General features: G+C 35.1%; 1 protein-coding gene across 4 annotated transcripts in view; it reads left to right on the forward strand.

Moving 5' to 3' along the window:
* The window catches only part of PAPOLA (poly(A) polymerase alpha), a 43,171-nt gene extending 25,010 nt beyond the window's left edge, over window positions 1-18,161 (forward strand). The window contains exons 13-22 of one of the 4 annotated variants that reach the window (XM_035328153.1): window positions 1,369-1,422; window positions 2,128-2,247; window positions 3,896-4,005; window positions 5,414-5,535; window positions 7,228-7,370; window positions 8,700-8,797; window positions 10,164-10,384; window positions 10,778-10,840; window positions 13,815-13,886; window positions 16,003-18,161. In XM_035328153.1, coding sequence (XP_035184044.1) covers window positions 1,369-1,422; window positions 2,128-2,247; window positions 3,896-4,005; window positions 5,414-5,535; window positions 7,228-7,370; window positions 8,700-8,797; window positions 10,164-10,384; window positions 10,778-10,840; window positions 13,815-13,886; window positions 16,003-16,098 — 1,099 coding nt within the window. In that variant the 3' untranslated portion in view covers window positions 16,099-18,161. Of the gene's footprint in view, window positions 1-1,368; window positions 1,423-2,127; window positions 2,248-3,895; window positions 4,006-5,413; window positions 5,536-7,227; window positions 7,371-8,696; window positions 8,798-10,163; window positions 10,385-10,774; window positions 10,841-13,814; window positions 13,887-16,002 lie in introns of all 4 variants that reach the window. The other 3 variants (XM_035328152.1, XM_035328151.1, XM_035328150.1) reach the window with 3 other exon arrangements.
* Window positions 18,162-18,798: the final 637 nt, after the last annotated feature.

Below are 18,798 nucleotides of genomic sequence, written 5' to 3' on the forward strand. Positions count from 1 at the left end.
TCTGTTGGGAAAAGTCTGTTTTCTTACCTTTTTTAAAGCAATATTTCAGAGTTTTTAGAAATATGAATAATTGAGTTGTGCTATTTTAAAAAGTAATTGAAAGGAGGATGTTTGCAGTAAAATGAAATGAAAAACTCCTTAACATTTTTATTTTAAGAGGTAAATACTGCCAACATGCAAAAATAAATAGATGAACCATGCTGTTTAAAAGAGGAAGAAGTCTATTCAGATCTCTCCTTTTGAATCCTCATAGTTCACTGACACTTGCTGACTGAATTTAAAGGACTAGCATTTATCAGTGTTCCTTCATCTTTCCATCATATTCCACCTATATGTATAATATGGAAATGTGTAGTTACCAGTTTGCTCTTTTGATTTAGTGGTATGGTTTGTAGGCCTATAGCATCAGAGGACTCTTTGCACCATATTTTTCACCAACACTTGACTTTGCTTTATATGAGGTAAAAGTACTAGGGTATAATCATTTATGTTACTACTGGTCTTTAAATCCTCTCAGAAAATAACCTAAATAGACCATATCAGTATAGTAAGTAAAGGCAACTTGGTGATTTAGCTGGGAAGTCAACTTTAACATCCTAAACTTTGGAAAAAAAAAAAAAATTGATTGTAGGCATGAAAGTTCTCTACCTGCCCCCACAATTATGAGCTTGATTTGAAAGATTTGTATTGAAGTTCCAAGTAGTCATCTCTCCTTCTATCATCCCTGGGTTTCCCTGATTTAAAATAGCATTCCTGTTTTATATACTATTTCTGTGAAACTTACAGAGGGTACACACTGGTTATCCTGGAATGTAATTGGGAGCTTAAGAATTATCATTAGAGGGAAGTTCGTGAGGTTGCAGATAAGTATCGTTAGACAGATCTGAAATGAGGATATTAAACTTGTAAACCACAGTCATAATTTTACTTCTGACTTTGACAAATGAATATGTGCTAACCACTCATGTAACTATTCAGAAATATTGTAAGACAGATTTATGTACGAATAATTGTGAACAATTGTTTTTTACTTGAAAAGATTTAACAGTAGTAGATTAAATCCTTTTTCTCATTAGGTATTGAAGCTTCTGTACTGTTTTTCAACTGGTTCTACGTTACTAGCCTTTTATTAACGTAATTGTTATTAAAGTGTAGTTTCAAGTGTCCCTAAAAAGTGAAATGTTTTGAGAAATGTTATTCGTGTGCTTGGGAGCATAGCCCCTTTCTCTACTTTTTATTATAGGGAATGTACTTAAACTAAAAATCGATAGTTTACAATATATAATTTACTGAGAAATTTAATAATAAAGCTTGAATGTCTAGTTTTAGAAGCATAAATAGAATAGCATATTGTCTTTATCTCCAAAGGCATTATATTGTACTTCTAGCAAGCGCACCGACAGAAAAACAGCGACTAGAATGGTGAGTATAATGCTCGCTATTTTAAAGCAACAACAAAAAACAGCAAACTGTCATACTTGCACTCAATTCTAGCCTGTTTTTAAATGAAAACATGAAACTTCACTGTTATAAAATTTAAGTGAAGTTGGTATGTTTCTGAAAAACAATAAAAATGAAGAACTGGGGAGTAAAGGCTATTGGCTGAATTTTGCTTCTTTACTGCCAGGTTCACTTTACAAATCCATTTTTTTTAAGGCTTATGCATTTTAATTAACAGTGTGACTAGGTCTGTTTTCAATCTCTAGAAATAAGGTTTCTCAAATCAAAAATATCTCCCCCCATTTCTGTTCTCTTTTATTAAAGATGATTTAACATTGTCAGGTATTGGAAACTTCCTCATCTCTTAAATTCAACATCTAAAGCCAAAAGAATATTGGAGAAATACATGGGAGTTTCTCGCTGCCTGTTACTGGTGTGTTATGTGTTGCTATTTAACTCCATTTGTAAAAGCAGGCCATAGAGCTTCAGGGCTTTTTTAAGCCTGCTTTGTATTATTTTTATAACATGCTTACTTGGCTTATTGATTTGATTGAATCTTTGTTGTGTATAAGTGTGCTGATTCATTTGTAGTCTCAAATACTTCAGTAAACAATGCTGAGGATTTTTGCCTAATATCGTTTCTATTTCGTATTAATGAGAACTTGTTAATAAATGACATTTATGCAGGGTGGGATTGGTGGAATCAAAAATCCGTATTCTAGTTGGAAACCTGGAGAAGAATGAATTCATTACACTGGCTCATGTGAATCCACAGTCATTCCCAGCACCCAAGGAGAATCCTGACAAGTAAGCAAAACTACTGTTCTCTCATGTAATGGTGAGGAACTTGCTTTGCTAAAATGACCATACATTAATTAATATACTTAATTTTTTTTAGTCTTAAATGGTTTAACTTTTAGTGAGAGCATCTAATGTCATAGAGTTGAAAGACGTTCTGAAGAACTCTTTGTAAAATCATATGTTCTTTCTTCTGTGTAAGAATGTTTCTAACCTAGAAAATAATTTTAAGGAAAGAATGTTATTTTTCTGATAACTGTATCAATTGCATAATTGCTAGTAATACTAACTCCTTGTTAGCTACTGCTACTTAGCTGCTGTTGTTTGAGCATCTGGTATCAGTTGGTATGACAGTTCTAATTACAAGGCAGTGTTGAAAATCGAGTAGAACATCAGGCACAGTAGAAGTGAATCTTGAATAAGTAGATGTGACATTATTAAATTTAGCAGTTTAGATGCGTTTAAACTTGGTATTTGCTGATGCTAGAATTCTTACAGATTTGGGAACAGTGGAGAGAATACCAAGCACTTCAGATTGATTGTTTAGTATTGTATTTGTTTTTCCGCTCACTTCCCCTTTAGCCCCAAAACCTGTGATCACTGTTAAGGGTGGGAGTGGAAGGAGCAGCAGAACACTCCTTTTTAAGACTCTATTTTCCATCTAGTGTTATAATTATCTTATAAGAACTCATGTTTTTTTATGTGAAGTGTGAGAGTGGGGAAGTAGGGAATATCTGAAAAGCCTTCTTTACCATCTACAGTTTTTTCCAGAGATCAAATGCTTGAAATGACAGTTTTCTGCTACCTTAAAAATAAATAAATAAATAAAAACATAAGTTAAATTTGTTCCAAGTGAAAATCAGCAAAAGCAGGTAGTAAATCTGCAGCACCATTTTAATGGGTAAATACAGTTACAGCTGTATGCATAATCAGACTTAGTAGCTCTTATTTTAGAGGGCTAGATGTGTACAAGCCTTTTAGAAAAGGTTATTTTCCCGGTATCAATAATTGTATTTCTTCTCCTGCCTTTCTAAATTTGTTCATTAATTGGAAAGCGGGATAGTTCTGAAATCAACTTACAGGGAAAATACATGTAACTAAAACATAAAATGTCTTCAGCTGTTCATTTTCCATGTATACCATGTGAAGGTGAGCTGTCAAAGGGAAGTGCTTCTTACCTGAAAACTGCACTTTGCAGTCAGTTATGGCTGAGAAACTTGAAAGTTGGAGAGCAGTTTAGGTGGCAATATTGAACTTGTTTAGTTGGGAAATACATAAATATGTATTCTTCAGGATGACTTACGTATGACTTCAGGATGAGGTACTGAAAAGCTGCTATTTCCTGTACAGTTACAATGGCTAGTTATAACTCCTATAAATGAGAGAATCAATCTGAAGAAGCACAATTAAATGAAATCACTTACTGATAATTTAAGTTCATTAAGTTTGGGAAATGGGTATGTCTTTGTCGTGACTTTTCTGCATTGTAAATGAAAAGGCAAGGTCATCAAGTTAACTTCTGTTTTTTTTGCCTTTTTATGCCTAGTTTCCCAGTGCTAGTGGAGCAAAAATGTAAAACTAGTTTTTGAAGCAAATAACTGCTAGATTATTCAATTATTCTGTCAGGACTATGACTGTTTAATATAAAATTTTGCAGGGAAGAATACCGTACAATGTGGGTGATTGGGTTGGTGTTCAAGAAAACGGAAAATTCTGAAAATTTAAGCGTTGATCTTACTTACGACATTCAGTCTTTTACAGACACAGGTGAGTTTTTCAATCTAGATATTTGGTTATTAAGCTTGTTTAATGCTGTCACTTGTTTTTGTTTCATAATTTAGGCTTTCAGTAGTAGAATTGTATCTAGATGTAGAAAAAATGATTAAAGTGAACGCAAATCTTTCAGATCTCACTAAAATGGTAAATTATATTGTGATCTTTATTAAGCTGGCAATTTGATATCATATGGAACCAACTGAACCTAACCACATTTTGACAATATGTATAATTTAAGTGTTTTCATATTTGGTGAAAATGAATTTAACAGTGAGTTAAAACTGGTTATCTAGTAGACTCTAGAGTAAAATGGCTTTTATTCCATGATATTTCATACGAGCTAGTTGGTTCCATAGGTTTTAGTTTTGTGTCTAACACTCAGTGCAATAAATATTTTGACGAATTTTTGATGTTAACTTTTTTGATTCATGAAAATCACTTAAAATGTATGTGAGAAATTTGTAAGGCATTTGTAAGGAGTGAATTGTTAACAACTGAAGAGTGTGACTCTACAGAGTGTAATTAAGGAAGGAACGCTACCTTAGACAGATTTACCTCTTGAAACAAACTGCAATTAAGATCAAAGTATTACATGTTTACAGAGTTAGAGTAGGTTCAAGTACTACATAAATGCAAGCTATCATCTGGATTTCTGAGACTTAGTGAGACTGGAAGTGAGGAAACGTGTAGTTGGCGATGTGCTTTTCTCATGACTTGCATCATCTTGACATAGTCCTGGAAAGCACTTTTTAAAGCATTTTCCGAATGTCAACCCAGTCATTTCCTGTTAAGTTTTCAGGCAGTTGATGGAAAGTAAAGAATATCCGGTGAAGAATATTCTGTAGTCCTTTTTACAAGCTGTTTAATGTGAGGTTTTTATATACTGTCCTCTGACATAACTTCTACTGTATTTTTACTTGGTATTTTAAATTTCTTTGTATTTTACTTGGTATTTTAAATTTCTTCCCTTAGTTGGGAAGGAAGGTAAAATATTTTCAAGAGCAGACATAAATCAGATGTTTGTGTTGCATCTTACTTAACATAACCAAGGTATCTTTAAGATCCATATACTGAAGAAAAGTAGGTTTCTATGAGGATGTCTTACTTTCTATCTGTAGTCTAGTTGAGATAAAATGAGGAATTGTTTTATGATCTGTCACTGTTAAAAACACAGTACAGAGAACCATGTTTGTCTTTTTTTTTTAAAGCAAGTCATGTGATATTTGTACTGTCAGTGCTGACATAGTAGATGGTTCACTTTTTTGCTCCAGAGCAAGGAAACAGTATACCTGTTCCTGAGGGTGACAAATACTCTGTAACACAAACTGTTTATTCCTGGGCAAATAATTGGACTTTGCAAAATGCTTCAATACATATTGATGTTATTCTAATTCTGCAGTTTATAGGCAAGCAATAAACAGCAAGATGTTTGAGATGGATATGAAGATTGCTGCAAGGCATGTGAAACGTAAGCAACTTCATCAACTGCTACCTAATCACGTGCTTCAGAAAAAGAAAAAGGTAAACTTGATTAATACTTGAACAGTGAAGGAAAAAAAGCCATTGGGAAATGATTCCCAGCTTTTTAGATGTACTAACCAAAGAACTTAAGTCATGTTTTGAAAGCTTAGTTTTACTTTTATAAGCAATGTGATCTTGTTGACTCTTAGTAGTATTACTGGAGGCACTAAGCGTACTACTGGATACACTAGATTTCCCACAATGTCAACACTATGGATAGTATCGTTGGCTCTGTTTATTCACTTAAGATTGCTGGATGAAATATTACCATCTTTTGTTGGCATTCCTAAACTAAACAGATTTAAAGTAGGTAATTATAAGGCTTTAAAGCTCTCTTGCCATTTTCACATGCACGTTAGTTAGAGGAGGCATCTGTAACAATACCAATATAATTATCAAACAATTCCTGCTCTCCCTAGCTTTTTCCTCAACATTGTTACTACTCAGATATTTCTGGAAGTCTCCTAAATGAAAAATTGCAAGTCATCAAATAGAACCAGAGCAGAATGTTGAACTTAATGCTGTTTTTTTATATAAGTCTGGTGGTGTAACTCCTGTTGAACACTTTGAGGATAATTTGAAGGAAGGTATTCTTCAACCTGCAATTTGGCAATTTTTGACATTGTATGTTTTTTAAAATTAAGACTAAAAGATGTAAAAGACAGTTTTGACAACAGAAAATTGCCTATTACCTAGCAAGGGTTTTCTACCCCAATCTGTAGATTATCTCTGGCTATTACAAGAGAAAGTTTTAATTAATTTTTGAAATAAGTGTTGGCTACATTTTTCCCTTTCAGTGGAGAAAGGGGCTAGAATATGGGCTTTAACAATTTATTTTGAAGTCTCTGCTTCTTTATATCAGATTAATCTAGAACAATACAGGTTTGTTTATGTTATAGTTTTGCTTTTCACAAAACAATCTGCTTTAGGTATATCTGAATAACATACTTCATTATTACAGCTGTTTAATATAAAACACTGTTTTAAAGAATAGGAAATGGGTTACAAACTGATTTGTACTTCGTTTTAGTACATTTCAGATGACAAAACATCAAGTAAAGCATCTCTTTTAAGTAGTGCATCATGAGAGGGTTTTTGTCATTCACTGATATTCAGCACAGATCCTTCAACTGTCTTAAGTTCAAATCAGTCTCTAAATTCTTTGTATTCATTGTGTTCTTTCAAAAGTCTAATTTGTGGGGTGCATCACTATCAATTTTGAAGTTAGTGAAAGCAGTATCTGTAAGCCCAGAAGAAAAAGAAACTTGAAATAAAGCCAAAATTACAGTCACTAAATATAGTAACAGTTCATCTTCGGTTTTTGAACATAATTGATTAAGTAGAATCTTTACCTGAATTGTGAACATGGAAAATGTAAATGCTTATAGTGATGTGATGGAGGGTTATTTACATACAAAAGGATTTGAAAATTGTCCATTTGAGTCTTGCATTTTTAATGCTCCTATTTTCAGGTTTCTTCTAAAAATGTACTTGCATAACTACTTTCAGTGTGCACATAGATACTTAGTTCATGGTGGAGATTCCTTCCTGTTAAATCACATCTCATTTATTTTTTCTTCACAGAAGTAATGGATAGTAAGTTTGTAACTGAAATATTGTGTCATTTTGAATCTCAGTTGATTTTTTAAGCATTTAGACTAACGTAATTTTCCTTTGTCTTGTGGATGGCAGCATTCAACGGAAGGGGTCAGATTGACAGCTCTGAATGACAGCAGCCTAGACTTGTCTATGGATAGTGATAACAGCACGTCTGTGCCTTCACCTACTAGTGCTATGAAGACGAGTCCATTGAACAGTTCTGGAAGTTCTCAGGGGTAATGAAAGCTTTGTCTTGACTCTGTTCTTTTTTTTTTTTTTTCCTGAATTATATTAAATAGCAAATACTGCATGTATGAGGTACTGCTGTTACATCAAGGTGTAAATGTTCCAAATTGGAACTTTCAGGCATCTGTCTTTCCAGTTTGAACACTAGAGTAGGACTAAAATTGTGGCATGGGGAGCATGGCATTAGACTTCAGATGGGGAGTAGTTAAAAGGTTGGGTAAATGAGTGTAGGAAAGGTGAAATAAAAACTTGGGGGCAGTGTAGTAACAGGGAGGTGAGAAATAGCACAAAATTGATGTGTGTTAATGAGGAAGATCTACTTGAGTTTTTTATCAAAATGTCAAACAATAGTGAAGTACAGGCTTTCTGTCTGGGAAATGAGTAGTGGTACATCTAATACTGGTAGTATTAATGCAAATCAAGCTTAGGAACAAAATTTACCCTTGTATTTTTCAAAATGTGCATGCTAATATTTTTAAAATCAAAATTTTGTGTTTTAATCTTTCCCTATTTAAACTTAGATTTGCACAACTAAATGGGATTCTGACTTTGAAAATGCTCAAGTTTGTCTACATAAGTTAACAACATTGATTTCCTGCAGTTGTGCAATATTAAGTGTATATTATTGGACATTTTGAAGGGTAAAATACTTCAGTGGACTTGCTCCTTTTCACAAATGCTCTTTTAGTTGGTCTTTCTTGGTAAATGATTTTCAATACTTGATGCCATTGACCACGCTATTAGAGCAAGTCTATGCTATTTCCAAGCACGATATAGGAATCATATTTGAAGTAAAACTTGCCCCGTGTTGGTTTTTAAACACATATTGCTACCCTATTGCATGAAAAAGAAATAAAAATTATGTGTAATCCTAGGGCTTTGCTCAGGATGTCCATATTATAGTCATAACTGAGTGTGTAGATTGAAAACAGGCTTTCTATTCCAGTCCTTCTACATAGTTCTTGTTCCATCCTTTGGGGAAAATAATTGTAATATTTCTCCCTGTATCTCATCTGGTCAGACATTGCCTTAATTTTAGCCTTTTTGGTTTTAATGCAACTTCTTACTGGATTAAAAAGTTGTCTTGGAAGTGATCCCGATTAAATATCTGAAATAGTTTCCATTGCTTAAGTTTGATGCTAGGTTGACAATGCTTGTTTCTGTCTTCATACTGTGACATAGTTTTGTGTTGTGCTCTGTAATGTGCATAAAATCTTGTCAGCTGTTGTTAGTGGCCACACGCATATTGTGAAAAGTGGATGTCACCATAGGCCTGCTTTACTCGTGTTCAGTGTTTTGTCTTTTTTCTCTTTTAGCAGAAGCAGTCCTGCGCCAGCTGTAACGGCAGCATCTGTGACCAACATACAGGTTTCTGAAGTCACTGTGCCACAAACAAATTCCAGTGAAAGCTCAGGGGGTAAGGCAAATGGCATAGTATGTTGTTTCTGTTGATTTTTTTTTTGTAATATGCTGTAACATGTTTTCCTTGATATACAGATATTTTATAACTAATATTTTTAAGACTCACAAAACGGTGGAAGATTTTATATAGCAATACTTGTTTATTCTTACAGATCGGTTTGCCATTCACACTAACAATTAAGTTTTCCATTTAACTAATACAGAGGATGTGTACAGGTCAGTTAGTCTAATGAGGAAAAAATATCCCTTACCTAAATCTGCAAGAGCAATTTTTGTGTTTATTTTTACAAAGGCATCTGGTGAAAACATTTGCCTAACAAAGTAGCTGACTTGCTGGAAGTTTAGCTGTACACATGGCACAAGTCAGAAATAAATGCAGAAGGGGACGGACCAGTTAGCCTTTCAAGATGAATTCTCTCCTACTTCAGTCTTAGACTGAATGTCTTGTTCTTTTCAGTTTTCTTATCATGTCCCAGGTGCATCAATATGTGTAAATGAGTTCATGAGCACTAAGAACTTCTTTACCGAAAGGGTTGTTAGACACTGGAACGGGCTGCCCAGGGAAGTGGTGGAGTCACCATCCCTGGAGGTCTTTAAAAGACGTTTAGATGTAGAGCTTAGGGATATGGTTTAGTGGGGACTGTTAGTGTTAGGTCAGAGGTTGGACTTGATGATCTTGAGGTCTCTTCCAACCTAGAAAATTCTTTGATTCTGTGAAATGTAGCTTAAGTGGCATGACTGTTTTTGGATTTGGAAGCAAAAGTTGTTTGTTCTTGCATTTTGATTAATGAAAAGCAATCACATGATAGGGGGTAGTGGAAAAAAAATTGCAGTGTAACTTTTTTTTTCTCATCCTGGGGTTGAGAAAAACATCCTATGTGCACTTGCTGGTTTCAGGTAGGCGTCAATTGATGGGGTATAGCTTTGTCATATGGAGCATTTTTCAAAAGGGTCTAGAGAATGTCAGATGTTTCTTGTGCTCCCTGATGACTTTGTATCCATAATTGCATGCTCTGAGCCTGAGCAATGATAACCTTAAGGTTTGTGTAAAAAAAAAAAAAAAAAAAGTGAGCAAAGCTTCATTTGGGCTACCATATACTCTGCTGTTTATCAGGGCTAAATAGACCTAGCAGAGTGTCACTGACATGGCTATCCTGTGTCTGGCACATGAATTCTTCTTCAGAATGAAATTGAAATTAAATTGTGCTGTTCTAAATGGGATACTTTTACTATTAATTGTACCACTTCCTTGAAGCCTACTTGATAAGTGGTTTTGAATAGTGACCCGAAACATCAGTGATTGAACTGAAATGTTTGTCAAACATAATCTTGCTGAAGCTATTAAAATTATTTACCCATAGGTACTTCAAGTGAAAGCATTCCTCAAACTGCCACACAACCAGCCATTTCTCCACCACCAAAGCCTACCATCTCTAGAGTTGTTTCCTCAGCACATCCAATAAATCCATCACCCAGAACTTCAGGAAATGTTTCAACAAAAACACCTAGCCCTGTCACAGCAGTGAAAAGGACATCTTCTCCTCATAAAGAAGATTCTCCCAAGAAAATAAAAATTGAAGAGGTATTTGAGATTTTAAGATTATAACATAGCAGTGTCCAAAATTTTGAATATTCATTTTGCTGCAGAGTGCTGATTCTCATATTTCGGGTTTCAAATATTTTGTTTAATAGTGTGTGCGTTTCCTATTAGATTGCATAGCTTCTTTATGTATTCAGCTTGCTTAGGTGTTAGTGTTGTTTTTATTATGCTGATACTCTTAATGTGACACATTTGCTGCATTAGCACAAATATATGCTAAACTCTTATCCTAAAAGCATTTTTTGAGTGTAACATGTTAATTGCTGTAATTAATTCTGTCTGAAAACCCTTTGACCTCTTATTTTCTTGCTGATTTTTTTTACTTATGTTTCTATGTTTTTTTAATAGTTTCTATGTTTGCTTACATTTCAGCAGGATGAAATAAGTGAAGATTCTAGCTGTATAGATATGAATGAGCATGAAAAAATGGAAACTAAGGTATGTATGGCCAGACCATATAACTTTGTCTATATTAATTTGTACTCCTTGTGAAAATTACTGGGTTTTTCCCCTATTTATCAGGAATGACTGATAGTGTTTGTAGATAAAGTATAGACTCTCCACTAAAGACATCAAAATTATATGTTCCTTTTCAAAGTGTATGTTAATGTATTGCAGTATGTTACTTGCCATCAGGCTAACCTGAGCCCAAGTCCTTGGTTACAAAAGATAATGTTTTCTTTGGTCATTCACACCATAGCACAGCAAAAAAAAAAAAAAAAAAAAAAAAAGTATTCATTACTATGTACGTTACTCAGTTAAATAACATGTCCTATGCATTCCATTGGGATTTTTGCACTTTGGGCTGAGAGTTCTGAAGCCAGGTGCTAACCTGTTCACTTCTTAGTTTTGGGAAAAAAAAATGAAATGGTAATATATAAAGTCTTCTCCAACATCGAAATTATTGAATGCAGTTATATCAAAGCCTTTGGGGACTTCCAGAGAACCAGCCATGCCTCTCCAGTATGTTGTAATTTAGTAGACAATATTTTTGCTTACTGGTAAGTGAAAAGGGTAATGGTATGTTCTTAGCCTTATTCAGCATTTACAGGATAACCAGGTGATCAGGCCCAGTCAGCATGGGTTTATCCAAGGCAGGTTCTGCTTCACAAACCTGGTGTCCTTGGCCAGGTCCAAAGAGTCTTGAATGGAATTAAATTCAGTTGGAGGCCGGTCACTAGCAGTGTCCCCTAGGGTTCAGTAATCGCCAGTTCTCTTCAATATCGTTATCAGTTATTTGGATAAGGGGATCGTCTGCATTCCCTGTAAGTTTATACACCAACTTGGGCAGGAGTGTTGATCTGCTCAAGGGTAGGAGACTCTACAGAGGGATCTCAGCAGGTTGGACTGATGGGCCAACTGTATGAGGTTCAGAAAGGCCTAGTGCCAGGTCCTGTACTTGGGGCACACCAACCCCATGCAGTGCTGCAGGCTGGGGGGAGAGTGGCTGGAAAGCTGCCCATCAGGAAAGGCCTGGGGGTGTTGGTCGATAGGTGGCTGAATGCGAGCCAGTATGTTCAGGTGGCCGAGAAGGCCAACAGCATCCTGTTTCTATCGGGAACAGTGTGGCCAGCAGGACTGAGGAAGTGATTGTCCCTCTGGACTCAGCTCTGATGAGGCTGCACCTCAAGTACTGTGTTCAGTTTTGGGCTCCTCACTACAGGAAGGACGTTGAGGCGCTGGAAAGTGTCCAAAGAAGGTCTATGAAGCTGGTAAAAGGTCTAGAGAACTAGTCTTACACGGAATGGCTGAGGGAGCTGGGGGTGTTTCACCTGGAGAAAAGGAGACTAAGGGAAGACCTTATGCTTGGGATCTTCTCCCAAGCACCAACAAGGGAAAGACAAAGGAAAATGGCCTCAAGTTGTGCCAGGGGAGGTTTAGGTTGCATATTAGGAGAAATCTCTTTACTGAAGGAGTTGTGAGGCATTAGAATGGGCTGCCCAGCGAAGTGGTTGAGTCTCACTATCCCTGGAGATCTTCAAGAAATGTGTAGAAACTTAGTAGCATGGTTTAGTGGTGGACTTCAGTGCTAGGTTCAAGGTTGGTCCAGATGATCTTAGAGGTCTTTTCCAACCTGAATGATTTTATCATTATATAGAAGCTTATACTGGTTTTATTGAGCATGTCTTGTTACTTTTGGAATACTGTGGAAAATATGCCACAAAAATAAAATATTTTGTATTGCTTAACTGCTTTGGTTCAGTTTCACTGCGCTTCAGTGAGAAATCATATGTAGTCACCTTGAAATCTCTTTGAACCCAAGACAGGTTAAGGCAGAAATGCATGTAAGAATTTAATCCTAATGTCCAAAATAGATTCTTTGGATACAGATCATTATAAAAGATATAGGTAATCCTGTTAGCTGTTATTGTAGTCTCTTCTAAATCTTACGTCCTTGAACATGCATGGTAGGATGGGGACGAATTAACTTCTTAATTAACACAAACATGCATTTAATGGAGAAAAACCATGTGTGGTTGTTATATGGTACATTTTTAACAGGTTGACTTCATTAAAAGGAGAGCGCCCTACTGTCCTGTTCTAGCCATCCAGACCCCCTTTTTACCTGAAACTGTCTGACATTCATCTGGTTATCCAGAAAGTAGATCCAACCCACTAAAGTAGCAGGAAAACTATTCTGGCAGAACAGTGAATTTAGCCTTAAACTCCTTGTCAGTTTGCACAGTAACAAATGCAAGCCATGTAAATCTAAAACCAGAGTATTTATTTGCAAATCTTCTCCCTGCCAAAAATTTTTAGTGTCCATAATCGTTCTAGTTGAAAACTAGAAGCAAGGACAGGAAGATGATATTTTGTGTAGGGACTTAGGATAACTTGGCACCTATTTGGTCTGTACTGCTCAGTATGTGTGGGGAGTTGCTGTTCCAAAATTACTGAGTGATAAAGTTGATGTTCAGTTCTTGAAACAAGAGGTGGTTTCTCCTGATCTTCAGCTGTTTATGAACATAGTTCAGTGACATAATCTTAGTTCCAAGGCACTGAAGGAGTTTACTTAATTCAAAGGAGTGGAAAAGCAGTTGAATTTGCAAGAAATACAGTGATGTTTCACATGGTTGTCTTTGATACTACAAATTTAATGGGTTGAATGACATGTAATGTTTTCCTGTAAGATTCGGCATAAAAGGCATAGGTGGTTAAACAAGCAACAAATGAGAAGTGATGCATCTTGTGTTGATACTGAGTTCCTAGTGGGCAAAACATCCTTCAGTGTGGTGATTTTGTATTATAATAAAAGCTTGGATATCAATGTAGCAAGCACTGATACTTGCTTTTTTTCCTTATGTTGTGTATATCTACAGCTTAAGGCATTCTGGTTAATTAAGTTCTGTGTATGTAGCGTTAGGAGTACAAAGGGTGTAACTGATGCTTCTTTTTATTTTTTTTTATTTAGGAGCAACTCGAGACAGAAGTGAATGTTAATTCCCAAACAGAAACTCTTCAGACAACTTTACAAGCTCCTCAGGTACTGGTTTTAAAACCTATGCATCTGTTTCTATTGCTAATCAGTGCTGAAAATATAGAAGTTAAAATGAGTCCAGATGTTAAAAACAATGTATAATTTTTTAATATAAACCAATTGTTTGGAAATTTGCTTGTTGTTACTGTCACAATTTTTGTGTTTTAGATGGTCATTGATCTTATTGAATGTGCATTGTAGCTAATCATGTATGGCTTGCCATACAAACTGACCGAAGCTGGATTCGCTCTTCTGAATTGTGCCTTCAAAGTAAGGGGCTCAGTTTATTCATTTGTGCTTTGCACATCACAGAATAATCCTTCCTAGCAAGGAAACAAATGCTCTAAATAGCTGCTGCTCAGATATCCTGGTAGAGGCTGAGAATTGTCTGAGATGTTAACTTCAGATCCTGATATTAGTTTTGAAGGGGGAGAGAGAGCAGTTCTAACCTTATTAGCCAGCTGTGTTGATTCACTGTAGTTCACTGTAGGTGTTAGGAGCATTCTGTGGCATTCTCTTAAACTTACTTCCCTAAACGTCCCTAATATTGTAATCACTTCTACAGAACATGTGTTTACTGGCATTTTTAAGCTTCTGTTGTTGTCCTACTGATTAAAAGTTCACTATCACAAAGCATTATATGCATGCTTTACCCATTAAATGATGTGTAGTAAATATATTGATTGGAAATGGATATGTATTGCAATAGTACTCATTGTATTTATTATTAGGCTTTTTGAACTACATGAGCAGTACTGGATAAAGCTACCAAAATTGTTTAACGGAAACTGTGGATGCGATGTGGGCACTTTAAAGTACTTCAGGGAGATTAATTTCTGTAAAGATCGTGTAGTGCATTTATTTTGTGTATTGTTGAGGAATGAATATTACATAAAGTTTTGCAGCTTTTACAAATTGAGTAGTTAATACTGTAGCAAAGGTTATCTGGAAACTACAAAAGTATAGTGGGCCTCTTCTGTCACTTTTACAGTATTTTCATTGGCTTTTAGAGCACTGCTCATGTTGCAGGAGATGAAAACAATGTAGGTCAGCATGAACTAGACAGTAGGCTCCAGGGTGCAATGGGGTGGGTGGGGAAGGTGGGATATCAAAGCTATTTTGCTCTGAATCTTTGTTGCATTGTGCTTTGCTGTCATCTCAGTCAGTGTGTACTCAGCTAATTCCTTAATTAAACAATTAAGAGCGGTCATTTTAATGCAATTTTTCCCATGTGTAAAATTTACTTAATACTAGTTTTGAACATCTATAACATAAAACACTTTCTGATAAATCATGGGAAGTAATGCATAATAACTGGATTATTGTGACGTCAGTATGCAGGAGTGGAGGATAAATACTTAAAAACAAACCTAACAAAAAAAACACACGAAAATAGAGGCTTCCTAATCCTATGAGAAATTAATGAATTGTATTAAGTATTGTATTCCTTTTCTGTGCTTTCCTTTATTTGTCAAACAGGATTTAATTCTTTTAAGTGAGACAAAAGTGTTCAGATTATTTTTTCAGTGTGAAATTCTTAACCCTGTCATACAGCAGTTTTAGAGTTCATCATACCTTTTCTTTGTTAATCTAATTTGTTATGAAAAGTTAGAAGTGTGGCTATTAAGAATTTTTAAATAGGTACATTTTTAGAAAGATGTTTTGTGTAGGGAGTAGCTTTTCATCATTCATCTGTAAAGGGGTGGGGCTTAACACTTAATTACTCAAAGCAATCTTTAAATATTAAACATATACTATCTGAAGTACATGTCATTGGTTAAGTACTTTTACTGTGTGGATGTTATGTTTTCATTATAATAAAGGTTTTTAGTAGGCTCAAGTTTATCTGCAGCACTTCCCAATTTCTTGCAGTTCTGGAAAAAGGAAATGTACACTATGAAAGAAAATTGCATTTTTTTAAAAAAAAAAAAATGGCTGTGTTGGCAAAGGAAATATCCTGCTTCTGTATTTATAGCTTATAGTTATTCTTATTTTGGTGCATTCTGAATTACTCTTTTAAAGATTTATTTTGTTTTGAAAGTTAGTGCCATTTTCTACAGTATTTTCCTTTGAATATTTACAAAGTTAAAATACAACCAAACTTCTTTTCTTTTCATTTCAGAAAACACCCAGTACAGACCTTTCAGATATCCCTGCTCTCCCTGCAAATCCTATTCCTGTTATCAAGAATTCAATAAAATTGAGATTGAACCGGTAAAAACAACCTCAGGGGTCCATAAACAATATCTGCCAACTCAACCTGTTGTCTTCTAATGCTAGAAAAAAAGGAGAACAGAGGGTGCAAGACTAGAACATGATCGGAAATGGATTTAGGTATATTTTGTGCACTTCCCTTTCTGGGCTAAAATCACCACTTGATTGGAAGTCCAGGTTAGTATGTGAAGCCAGGAGTACTATTAATGTGTTAGCAACAGTTGCATTAAATATTTCAAAGGATTACTGCCTTTAAAAACATGAACACTATTTGTAGCCATATTTGACATTCTGATTGAATTTGTTTGATGCATTGTTTCAAAATTGAGATAAAACTGGCATAAGAATCCCTTGAATGCACTTTTATGTACTTTTTTTATTGGAGTATGACTAATTTTAGATCTTCAGCTGATACACTTAGGTTTTATTGAAGAATCTCTTCAGTAGTAGTAATCTGCAAATTGGGTGATGTTCTATGATATACTGTACATTGAAAACAAAGTGTATAGTATAACTAGTTCAACTGCCATCAAGCAGCAGTAAGCCTTTAAAGAGGAATGTCCGATCTTGAAGTAATAAGACATACATTGAGGAAGTCATTGGGAAGTTTTCAGTATTGGTGGGACATGATTAAGATGTGGTCTACTTTTATTTATAGGATTGTTTTAAGGTGCATACAGATCATCAGTCAAACAGCAAATAAACTTTCCTTTGAGCTAATCAAACTCTTTATTTCCTTTTTGAACCCTTTATTGTATTTCTCGGGAAAAGCTTTTGCATTTAGTGTTGGGGGTTTTATTGCAGCTTGTATGTACCATATAGGACAATAGTTATACAAAACAAAAACAAGCCAGACCCTAACATTGTTTTTTTTCCCCCCCCTTACATAATCACAATACCTTGTGGCCTGTAGGCACAAATTCAGAAGTTTGTCCCATCACTAAAGTGTTTAAGTAAATGTGTGCCTGTGAAATATAACACCTGTCTTGATGGCCTTTGAATCACTAAATATAAGATGATTTTTGTACACTCCATAAAAGGTCTGTATGCATTAAAAAGGTTCAAATTTTAAATAAAAGCAAAACGTTTTTTCCCAGAGGATTTTAACCTTTTTATTTTTAGACGGCTCATCAAAAATAGTTTTACATATTGAACAACATTGAATTTTTAAAAATCATATTTCTAGTAAGCACTTGACATCTAGTAAGCTCTCTTACTCCTATTTTTTGTTCTGTAGTCCTATCAAAAAGATTAAGTAACTACTTATTCTTTTAAATGAACTGAATCTCTCATGGCAAAGAACAACAGTATTTGAGGAACATGAGGGATATCAGCAGTAATACCAGATGTAGATAACAAACTTCATGTTACTATTTCTTAGTCTGAAATACGTGGGATGTCAAATCATATTTCCCATACTTTGATTAGCATGTTTTATGAACTCCCTTCTCTCATTGTGCTCATCCTATTTACACGTGCATCTTTCATGTTAAAATTAAATTACTTACACTCTTCCCCTTATCCTTCTAAATTAATTCTCCAAAGTCAGAGTGTAGCTTATCTTTTACTTAGGCTGTGCAGTAACTGAAGGGTTTTTTTTGCCATTTGTCTAAGATGTCTAGTATACAATACTTCTCTTTTCCTTGCCCTGTGCAGCCTGCTGTTGTCCACCCCAAAAAGAAGGTTATATTAACAGTTGAAGTGTACAAGGTGTCTGTGTATTTTGTGTAGCTATGGAGTTTAGATCGAAATTGCCAGGCACAAATTTAGTCTTGTCATTTTGTTTACACATCAGAAAGTCTTTTTCATTTTATTAAACGTTTCATGTAACTGCACCCAAGTTTTGCCAAGCTGGAAACTTGGAACCTTTCTGTATAGTGACTTTTTAATTCTAGTTTTCATAACCTGGAGATCAGACTGTTGCTTTCGCATGATGTACGTAGTGTCTCATGACTGGAGTTTGCTTTGTTTTATAGTATCTGTACTCCTTGTATTTTTCAAGAGCTATTTTGTAAACAGATGATGTATTTCTCCATTGAAAACACAATAAAAAACAGCACAATCCCATTGTTGCCTGACTTTTCTGAATGTACAGAACTGGTTTTGCTCTGAATTTATACTTGGCTCTTTTCTGCTAATACAAAATAGAGGATGGCCTAGAAAAGTAGGTCCATAAATCAATATTTTGTAAATAAGTGTGATGTTAGATGCAGGAAATAACACTTAGAAGGATGTTGAATTTTAGCTGGTGAAAGGGACAGGTGGATTGTGCAGTGGGCTGGAGGTTGGAGGAGCAGAGTTTATTGCCAAAACACTTTAAGAGCATTCCTTCCTTACTTTCTGATTAGGACTTCATCTTAACCTGCTAATACGAGAAGAAATGTGCATACAATCTTGAGCTGTACTTATTTTCCTTAGGATTTTGAACTGATTTTTAAAAACTTCAACAGTCTTGGTATCTTACACTTGCTTTTCTTGCAAGTGACTACTTGTTATGTCAGCAGATGGCACTATTTCTCTTCTTGTCAGTTAAGCTTGCCTTGAAATAAAAGTAAAAAATTACAAATAACTGTGCATCACTTGATTGATCTTTGTATCAGCATGAGCCCAATCCTCCAAATGCTTGATGTGAGTAACTTTAAGTAGCCCCCTTTTGACTAAAATTTCTTTAACTGCTAAAACCACTGATGATTACGGTCTTCAT

The sequence above is a fragment of the Oxyura jamaicensis genome, chromosome 5 (genome assembly GCF_011077185.1).
Source record: "Oxyura jamaicensis isolate SHBP4307 breed ruddy duck chromosome 5, BPBGC_Ojam_1.0, whole genome shotgun sequence".
Taxonomy (NCBI): Eukaryota; Metazoa; Chordata; class Aves; order Anseriformes; family Anatidae; genus Oxyura; species Oxyura jamaicensis.